This window comes from Octodon degus, unplaced genomic scaffold (genome assembly GCF_000260255.1).
Source record: "Octodon degus isolate 3935 unplaced genomic scaffold, OctDeg1.0 scaffold00343, whole genome shotgun sequence".
Lineage (NCBI taxonomy): Eukaryota > Metazoa > Chordata > Mammalia > Rodentia > Octodontidae > Octodon > Octodon degus.
In genome coordinates, this window is record NW_004524919.1 from 106,936 (window position 1) to 117,648 (window position 10,713).

At 44.0% G+C, this 10,713-nt stretch overlaps 1 protein-coding gene and 1 pseudogene across 1 annotated transcript in view; one reads left to right on the forward strand and one right to left on the reverse strand.

The window, feature by feature from the left end:
- The window catches only part of LOC101560731 (arylacetamide deacetylase-like 4), an 11,529-nt gene extending 1,129 nt beyond the window's left edge, over positions 1-10,400 (forward strand). The window contains exons 2-4 of the mRNA XM_004647951.1: positions 1,207-1,426; positions 3,768-3,831; positions 9,626-10,400. Coding sequence (XP_004648008.1) covers positions 1,207-1,426; positions 3,768-3,831; positions 9,626-10,400 — 1,059 coding nt within the window. The remainder of the gene's footprint in view (positions 1-1,206; positions 1,427-3,767; positions 3,832-9,625) is intronic.
- LOC111814518 lies at positions 6,945-7,225 on the reverse strand (annotated as a pseudogene).
- Positions 10,401-10,713: the final 313 nt, after the last annotated feature.

The following is a 10,713-nucleotide window of genomic DNA, read 5'->3' on the forward strand; positions in this document are numbered from 1 at the left end:
TAAACGGGGCTTCAAGCACAGAGCAAGCACCTCATAAGTACTCTTTATATAAGAAATCATAAGAAAATTCAGGCACCCTTTCAGGGTGGCCCTGTGTGCTGTTTTCTGATCAAGGCTCTGGGGTGAGATCGTTGTAGTAGATCAACATCTGTCTAGAGTTGCAGAAGAATTGGGAAGAAGGTTTTATCCTCTGTGTAGGAGGCAGACAACTTGAGTTAATCCCAATTTCCCAACTCTGGGCACATAGAAGTGGCCAAACAACTTACACTGATTATCTCTGTGTACAACTATACAGGAGACAAGGAGGTATAAAGGTAAGAAGAATCTGCTGCAACCAGGGAGTATGCATATTCTTGCCCTACCTTTCACTAGCTGCGTTATCATGGGCCATGTACAAAACTTTCTGTGTCTCAGTTTCATCTGTGGAGTGGGGACAGTGGTATCTATCTTGTTAGTTTGGTAACAACATTAGATGACATCTGGCAAAGATAAATAGGTTTAGGAATATTTGATTTAAAAATTCTGTCTCTGGACGGTTGGTGGAATTTTTTCCACTGGTATGGGTCACTTCAAGTCTGAGCTCAACCACCAAATAACTGAGATTGGTAGAGGTCCGATCTCAGTCTTTAATCTGGTGCTCTAACATACCACAGAGCAGGTAATTTATAAACAAGAGGACTTCTTTGGCTCACAGTTAGGCAGATTGGGAAGGACAGAAGCATTGCACCAGCAATGGGTACTTTGCAACAACCCCTGGCAACATGGTAAGCTTGCATGTGCTTGAGAGACACAGAACATGGTCTGAACTCATTCAGTTTTCAGGCCCTTACTTCACAGATAACTAATCTACTCCCTCCACCGCAGATTACATGCATCTTGAGTGGTCGTTGTGGGCATTGCCTCATCACTGAAGAAAGTTCTACCTCAATACTATTGTCATGGCAATGTAATTTCACCATGAGCTTTGGAACAGACAGACAAATCATGGCAACAGCATTATGCAATCAAGACTATGTGGCTGTGGAACCTGAAAAGCCAGGTCTCTATCTGAACCCAAACCAGAGCTCACAAGGTGCAAAAAGTCAAATCCACATGCAGAGGCAGGGGAGGAATCTGAGATGCCATAGCAGTGGTCGTTGTGGCTAGACCTGCCTTCCGCATCCTAACCTCACTTCTGCTTTTATTTCCTCTTCTTGTCTTCATCAGGGAAACATACTAGAGAAGCTGAGAATTTTCTCCATGCCCAAATTTGCCCGTTTTGTACAGGATACATTGTTTGTAAAAAGAATGGACCCTAAAGTGGTGGTGACGGACCTGCACTATGGAACAATCCCTGTGAGGCTGTTTCAGCCCAAGGAAATGTCCTGCGGCTCAAGGAGAGGCATCATTTTCTACCATGGTGGAGCTGCTGTGGTGGGCAGCCTGGGTAAGGAGTTGCCCAATGTTGGAAGAGGAAAAAGGGTATTTGAACATTAATAATTTTGCAAGAGATCACAGGAGGAATCTTATGGAATGATTCAGAGGAATCAACCATAGAAGTTTCTTCAGAGGATCCAAGAGAGGGCATGGGATTCATTTAATTTAATGGAATTGCTGGCTCTGGGGAATGGTTTCTATTGCATGATGATCTAGGTCCCTTGCCACTGCATTACTTGTTCACTGGCCCTTTCTATTTGTTCCACAGTGATTTTCAACCCATGTATTGTCCTTATCTCTGCAGAACCATGGGGAGACAAGCCTACCTTCTCTTGCTCACACCTTTCACCTCCAGAATGATCCTTCTACCTGGTTCTCTACACTTGCAGCTCACTCAACCTCAAAGATGTCCCCAAGGCTGAGGATGTATCTCAGTGGTAGAATATTATCCTAGAATGAATGAAATCCTGGGTTCCATCCTCAGCACTACCAAAGAAACAGTCCATACCTTCATAAATTAACTGGAAACACATGGCAGCCCTGGGTCTTAGCCTTGTGTATAGTCCCTACTCTCAGAAGCCCCAAGGCATGTTCCCCCAGACTTCATCCTGTCTTCATGGCAGATATAATTTCCAAAGGTAAAGCATAATCAGCAAATATTTACCAAGCACTTAGTGTGAGACACTTTCCACGCACAAGTCACTCAGATATACAAAAAGGGGCCCAGGCATTAACCTCAAGTGCCTGTCAGTCAATGAGGGAGCTGGACAGAAGAGGCAGGGGAACTCACATGATGGGTAGTTTCCCATGGTGATAAACCAGACCTGCTAGAAAAGAATAATTCAGAGTCATTGAATTAGGCTCCTTTGGTTAGACTAAGTTTCTCTAAGAGATTAGCACTAAAGCCCAGACCCAGCACATGATGGAGAGTAGGCGCTACATGATGGGAAGCAGGTCATTCTGGGCTAGGTGGGAACCTGGGGAAGCCCTGGGAGGCAGGTGTCTGGGACCTAAAATTAGAGCCACCCATACCTCCAGTCATCAGGAGAACTAGTACTGCACATCAGGGCAATATTTAAAGGGACAACACAGACATAACAAACTAAGTTGAACTGAATAGCAAAAGAATAGGTAGGGCTGAGTGACTTTCCCAAGTGCAAAGCAAAATAAATAAAGCTTTATTTTGCTTATTGCAGATGTTGAGTATTAGTTTGGGCTTTGTAAGATTTTGTGCCAACACACTGTCTATCAGGAAGGATCAGGGTCCTGAGGCCCTGGATTTTGCACCCACAGTGGATGTCTCACTGGCCCCACCCTAACTCAGCACCACTCAGTCTAAGCAGCAGGGCAGCAGGGGCAGAGCTCTGGAGCATGAGGAGCTGGAAAACTGAGGGTAGAAGGAATTCAGGGTGGTAGAGCAGGTGGCAAAGGTGGTTAGACATGCAAGGTGAAGGCCATGGCCTGCAGAGCTGTTGGCCTGGGGTGTTATTAACCTCCCTTGGGGTCTTTAAGGTCCTACCTACCCCAGCTCTTCCTCAGGCTCACTGAGTCTTTCTCAGGGTGGTGTCAGGGTGGATACTAAAATATCCCAGATGACCCAATGTACAGGGGATGAGATGTGTGATACAGACCTTTGTCATGCATGTTGACCCTCAACTCAGCTGACCCCACAGTATGTCTGCTTCTGTTTCTGCCCTATCATCACTATACCCCTTAAAGGCCCCTTTCTGGCTCCTCTGAACATGGGAAACACTTGGTGTGATTTAAAAAATCTTGATTCCCAAGCCCCCACCGAGACCCTCATATGAAGATTTGGAGTCAGCCCTGCAGAGGATGTGGATAGGCTTCCTGGTGTCACCGTGCTGAGACCAGGGGCTGAAAGGGTTGAACAGAGGTGCATTTGGCAGGTTCTGGGTCCAGTATTGGTCCTGTAGCACAGCCTACTCACATCAGTGTGTCTGCCTTTTAGAATTTCAGATGAACCTCTTTACTGGGGTTCATGTCCCATCCAGCCATTGCTTATTTCTTCATTAATATAAGTGCACCAAATTATGATTTCCCACAGGCATGCTCAACTTGGCTTGACTTGGTTTTGACAATTTCAGCTCTGTAAGCATTTCTGGCCTCCAGTGTAAAACTAATCAATGAAGGTGAATCCCAGAATTTTCTTCCTCCCTGACATTTGGGAGATGGAGGAAGATGTCTGGCTTTTCCAAGGCAGTGCTTACCAAAGTAGAAGGATTCAAGAGATAGGACATCAACACATGCCACTTATGGCTGTTCTCTCTGAAGCAGTTGGGGAGGAGCTAGGCCCTCCTCCTGTGTCACCTGGGTCTGTTTTCATCTTGCAGATTTTTACCACAACGTGTGCCTTTTCCTTGCCCTGGAGACGAATTCTGTGCTGTTGTCTGTGGGGTGAGTTTATGAGACAGTCTTCAGATTTTCCATGGGAATGAGATGGGAGGGAAATTACTGAATGTATGTAGAGCATGGAGAAGTCCTCAAGCCAACAGGTAGTCATGGACATGCACCCAGCACACAGACATAGCTCAATTCAGTGTGGCCCAAGCCTGGGAAGATGCCTGCCTCAGGGGAGCACACAGATCAGTCCCGTAAGAGTGAGTAGTGTGCAACATTGCCTGACCTTCCCAGGAGTATGACATGATCAATTAATAAACAGCAGGGTGTATTAAGATATGAATGAATCTTAGTAGTGGGTCAATAAGTAAGATAATGAGTTACATGAAGCCTGATGCTTTAAAAATAATATTATGACAACTAAAATTATATTAATACCTTCTAGGATGTATGTAGTTAAAACCAAATAATATAAAAAGGAAAGATTCAAGGAAACCCTCTTCAGTGTAGAGGCAGGACTGAGGTGAGAGAAGGTAGTGGGGTGGTCAGGGTTGGCTCAAGCTCACAGTCAAGGTCCTAGCTGTGGTTGTGTTGAAGGCTCTGTAGATTCTCATTGTGTCATTAAGTAACTTCCTACCTATCCACCTACTTTCCACATCAGGACACCTCAGGATGAGGATGGAGAGTTTCTTAAGATACAATTCTGATCCTGTTGAGGCAGGGCCAGTTAGGTACAACTCACTAGCATGCTAATTCTTGCACCAAGAGAGCTCAAAAAGGAAGGTGAACACAGTTTAGACAGGACAAGTGAGTTAATCTGAAAGCTCTCCCCTTAGATTCTGGATGTCCGCTAGCCCTTTCAAACCTTGCTAGCTTCCAGCCTGAGGAGAGAGGGCAGTGTGTGACTCCAGATTGTCATTCCACACCAATAACTCTGGAGACACTGAAGATGGCAGAGGCTTTTCTTGATAGCATGGATCACATGGGGCTACCATTGTGTCTGAACTTCTGCCACTAGATCGCTTGTCTCCTAATACTTGGGATGACTAAGATCTTTTGAATGGTAAGCACAGAAATTGTGTGTGAATGTTCCCTGTGATATCTTTTAAGATATTTTCTATTTTATAAGGTGATATGTTATAGGAAAGTGCTCAGCATAACTTTTTTGTGCCAAGTTAATCTGTGTCCAGCCTCTTGAAAGATACTTTTCATAGAAAATCATGCTATTTCAGGCAGGACGTAGGCACACAATCATTAACACTACACAACCACTTTCAAATTCCCTTGAAACTCCCTTCAGACTACTAAAAATCAGAAAGCCACTGTAAAATCCAGTGAAGTATTCATTTGATGCTCTAAAGTAGGGAAAGTTTACAGGGCAAGTTGTCATTTCACAGTTAGCATGTTCTTTAACAATTTTTCACAAGCTGACCCTGACTTTCAGGAAATGATAATGGCTGAATTATCAGTCTGAAGATCCATAATCTAGAAAAGGAAATCATTGCTCCTGTGGGACACCATCTCAACATTACTGGCAGGTCCAGATTTCCAGACACACTGGTAACATCAGTTTTGGGAATCAGGTTATAATAGGGTTTAGGCCCAAGGGAGTTAAGCCTATACTAATGGTAGAGGAAAAGAGGACATAAAATGAACTAGGAGTTGTCCCTTACCACAATGCATTTATGCCAAGGTGACCACATGTGTCAACATCAGGGAATCCCTCCTCCTGAGAGCCAAGAGGAAGTCTCTCAAAACTAGCAAGGAAAGGTGTCTTCTCCCCATCAATTCAACCAGTGACATAAGCTCCTTCCCCAAAAAACAACAATGAAGTGTTCTGTGTGTTAACAACATAGCTTTTTTAAAAACTAAAACAAAATTCTACATTTTATTAAAACTTGATGAGGGTCGCATTCCGGGAACCCCCAGACCCAATCCTAGCCCAGGCCCGGTGAGTGTGTGGAACAGCTTCTGCCTACCCTGCGCCGGCGGGCCCTACGGGTCCCAGCCCAGGCACGGCATGGGTGAGACCCTCTTTCACCCCCTTGGGATGCCCCCTACCACTCCGCAGCACCTCCTCCACTCCTCCCACTGAGTAGGAATTTCTGCCGCATTCCGGGAACCCCCAGACCCAGTCCTAGCCCAGGCCCAGTGAGTGTGTGGGAGAGCTTCCACCTACCCTGCACCGGCGGGACCTATTGGTCCCAGTCCAGGCACAGCATGGGTGAGACCATGTTCCACCCCCTGGGGACACCCCCCCCATGACTCCATAGTACCCCCTCCACCCCACCTGCTGAGTAGGAATTTCTGCTGTGTTCTGGGAACTCCCAGATCCAGTCCTAGCCCAGGCTCAGTGAGTGTGTGGGAGAGCTGCCTCACCACCCTACTCCACCTTGTCCCCTCCAGACTCAGCTCAGGCCTGGCATACAGGCCTGGGTGAAACCCTGCAGCTGCAAGCCCTGCAGAGAGTGTAGGGGACAGAACCACCCAGGTAGTCCAGGAGCAGAACATCTTGCCAGAGGGGCACAACAGGTTCACCCCCAAGGGCAGCAACAGGAAAGAGCTGAGCACAGCAGCCAGACCCAAGCCAGGCACAGCTGGATAAATCCAAACTTTGTAGATCTGCACCTGAACTTCAGTAGGTGCTAAGGTTATAACTGCAACAAAGATGTACAACAAAGGTCAGAAGACAGTGCTACAAAATGACGAGAAGGAACAAAATGCAATCTCAGAACCCAAGCCCACCCATAACAAGTGCAGAGGACACTAACACAGAACAAATTGGGTATCACACAGCTGAAAGCAAAGAATCAATGGCTTCTGAAATAAAGAAACAGCTGCAGAAAGATATAGATGACCTCAGATTGGAAATGAAAAAAGAAATCCCTGAATTAATAACATCTGCAGTAAAGAATCAAATGCAGAAACATATGGAGGAAGCCAAATGCCCACCCAGAACAAATGCAGAGGACATTAGCTCGGCTCAAGTATATGAATTAATAGCATTGATAGTAAATAAGCAACAGCAGAAAGTCATAGAGGATCTCAGAGTTGAATTCTTTTCTACTAGCTCAGCTTAAATGTACAAATTAATAGCGTCGATAGTAAAACTTGATGAGAAAGAGTATTTCAAATGGTACTGTCACTGGAAGTACACAGTAATCAGAAATTCACACATTGCACTTGGCATCTCCAGTAACTTTGGCTTTTTGTGCCTGATCTGTTTTGGCATCTCTGTTTTCTGCAGGGTTATTTCCATCCTTGCTAGCATCAGCTTTCCCTTTTTCCCTTTGAATAGCTTCTCATCCTTTCTTGCAGGGACCTTTTTAGGCTTGGGCTCTGGCTGTGGAGAAGGTCGTTTAGCAGACCACCTTGCAGATCTTCTCTGTGGTTCATCCTTCATCTTGGCTTTATCAATTTTAACAACCCCTCCAGCCTTTCTGTTGGACATGGTGGTGATGGTGATAGGACCCATGGGCTGGACATGAGATGCAGTGGCACACAACTTGGGGCAGTCCAGGAATTGTTTTCACCTCTTGTTCTTCACACTGCTCCTCAGTGTATGTTTTATTCCACATATTTGTACAGATTGTAGGTCAGAGCAGTCCTGGTGGAATGACTGGAGGAATGAATAGCCGGAAGAGGAGCTTTTCTCTACCAGGGCATGCAGTGCGTGATGTGTGGGAGGAGATGCCTAAGGGGCATTGAAAAACGTGGGATTTTCTCTGCTCTGCTTTCCTTTCTCTGGCTGAAAGCTAATTCACCTTGACCTGCACACTGACAGGTGGTGGGACTGAAACCTGAGGATTGAAGTTTTTAAAAGTTATTTATTTACTTGTTTATTTATTTGGTACAGGGTCTCTCTATGTTGCTCAGACTTGCAGTGATCCTCCTGTCTCAGCCTCCCTAGCACTGAGATTGCAGGCATACATCACCATCCCCTGCTCTGGCTTTGGCACGTTATAATACCAGGGATTGAACTTGGGTGCTTGTGCTTATCAGGCAGGTGCTTAGACAGCTGAGCTATCTCCCCAGCACAGGACTGCATCTTTTGATCCAAAGGTGACAGAGGCAAGACTAGGAAAATATTGGAAGTTTACACACTCCTGTAAAAACAAAGTTTAATAGGACAAGAACATGCATCAAACCTAGATCTCTACTGAAGGGAGTGAAAAATTTGTTGAATAACCAAGGCAGCCCTCTGAGAAACGATGACAGAAAGATCGAAAGTAGTATTCTATCTTGGAAGTTAGTGACATAGCCAAGCACTTATCAAACCTAAAATATAAAAACTACTGGAGATTTATCCTAGTGTGAAGATTGATGATCAATGCCCAGTACTGAAATGATTCTTCTTGTTAGACATTTTGACCTCTGGGTGGTCAGCATCAACTTGTTGAGTTTCTTTGTGCAGGCATCATTCTCAAGTACAAACAGCCTGCCTTTGTACTTGATGGGTGAAGAGGGGGTCAATTTTGCTGTGGAATTTCTGAGCTTTACCATCATCCTGCACACACATCCAGGACTTCTAATAGGGATAAAGGCCTTTCAGTGCTTGACTGCTGAAAAAGCACAAGGAGGGGGTGGGAAAGACAACATACCAGCTCCAACAGACAGTAGGCAAGCTAATGTTGTGCCATAATTTTCATGAAAAAGTTCTTATATGATCAATAGGTCTGTGTGGAGAATCTGTCTCAAGAATAGGTGAATGCAGCAATGGAGATACAAAGTGAAGACAGAGATTCTATGCCTTTTATCTTAGTTTAGTCTCTCATAAGAAGTCTGTTGGCTGAAGGAAAGAGTCAGTCTTCTCAGTAAAAGAGAACACTTCAAGTCCTCGGATGTAACATGGGCAGATGTTGCCATAATCCAGACAGCAGAGGTGTTGCCTACAGCAAAACTAATGAGAAACTAATACTATGTTCTCCAGACGTGCGAACTCCAAAATTAGTTATTTCAAATTGACTCAGGACAAGGGAAGATAGTTTATTTAGAATTTTTTTCTAGGTGAGAATTTCTCAATTTTTGACAAGTTATGCCTCTGTGACTTTATCAGGGTCTCAGAATGGGTCTGTTAGAGTGGGCCATGCTACAAAGTGTATTTGTTTACTGCAGCAGTTGTGTTCTCATTCCAGCCTTACGTTTTAACACTGTTCCACCATGTTGGGCCCTAATAGTGTGAGGACCAACAATAGGTTCATGTACCATGTTTTTCATTACATCTTGTTCCTATTCTGAAGCTAATAGTTTTCAACTTGTATTGGATTGTGCACGCATGTGAAGCATATAAAGTGGAGCTATTTAGAATGTAGACACACCTACAGTATTTAAATGGAAATGGAATATCCATCTCTGACAAAACTAAACAAAAAAATGGATATAAATGGAGGACCATTTTGTAGTGATATATATATATATACATATATATATATATAATAATTAGGATAGATATACAGCTACTTTCTCTTAATTCAATGAGAAGAAATATTTGTACTAATAGTGTTTGGACAGAATATCATATTTCCATCTTGTACTATGAATAACTACTACAAAGACAACAATATGCAATGTATTAATTATTGTGACTGCCTTACTAACCTGTTTTGAAACTGTCTCATTGCTATTTGTTTCTCAATAAAATCAATAAAAAAATGTAGAATCCTGCACAGCCAGCTACTGGGCAGGCATTTCATATTAATATAGGAAAGCAATGGAGATACCCACAGTTAATTTTTAGGGTCATTCTGAAGAAAAAAATGGGGAAAATCTCCTAAGGGTGGAAGAAGACTGTGTTCATATGGCTTTTAGTGACACTATGCACATTGTTCTTCATTTCTTTATTTCTCCATAGGTACCGGAAGCTTCCCGACCACCATTACCCTGCCATTGCCAATGACTGCCTGAATGCCACCATCCACTTCTTGAGGAGACTGAAAACCTATGATGTGGACCCTTCCCGGGTTGTGCTCTGTGGAGAAAGTGCTGGAGGAGCAGCCGTAGCCCAGATCACCCAGGCCTTGGTGGGCCAAAAAGATCTTCCTCAGATCCGGGCTCAAGTCCTGATTTATCCAATCATCCAGATGGTAAATTTCCAGTTACCATCCACTCAGCAGCACAAAAATGTGCCATTCCTCCCCCTGGACTTCATGATGATGTGCATTTGTAAATATATGGCCATTGACCCTTCCTGGAAAGATGCCTTGATAACGGGTGCTTGTATACCTCAAGAGACCTGGAAAAAGTACGAGAAATGGCTCAGCTCTGATAACATCCCCAAGAAATTCAAGAATAAATACAAGGAACCCCAGTTTCCTGGGCCTTTTAATGAGGCTGCCTATCTGGAAACCAAACATCTGTTAGATGCAGAAAATTCCCCCCTCTTTGCTGAGGATGAGATCATTGCTCAACTCCCTGAGGCCTTCTTGGTGAGCTGTGAGTATGATATCCTCCGTGATCACAGCTTGCTCTACAAGAAGCGCTTAGAAGATCAAGGGGTCTCTGTGAGCTGGTACAATGTGGAAGATGGTTTTCATGGATGCATACTTTTATTTGATAGGAAGCATCTCTTATTCTCATGTTCCTATAAAGTTGTAAATGCTATAGCCAATTACATAAAGGGCTTATGACCATAACACTGTGGCCATGAATAATGTAATAATGTGAGGCCATGATACCTCTGCCACAGCTGGGGACTCTGCTGAATTCTATTTCAAGGAGGAGATGCTAATCCACTATGACCCAAGCAGGGAGGCTAAGATGGAGGGAAGAGCTGTTGAGCTTTCACTTCAAGAAAATACAAACTGTTTGCTTTTAATATTTTCAGAATCCTGTTTTGCATCTAGCTACATTCTCTAACATGTACAAATAAAAATAAGTGGAGAAGAAAACACTTTTAAATTTTTTTTGAAGCCTTAAACCCTGAGGTCTCACCATATGGTC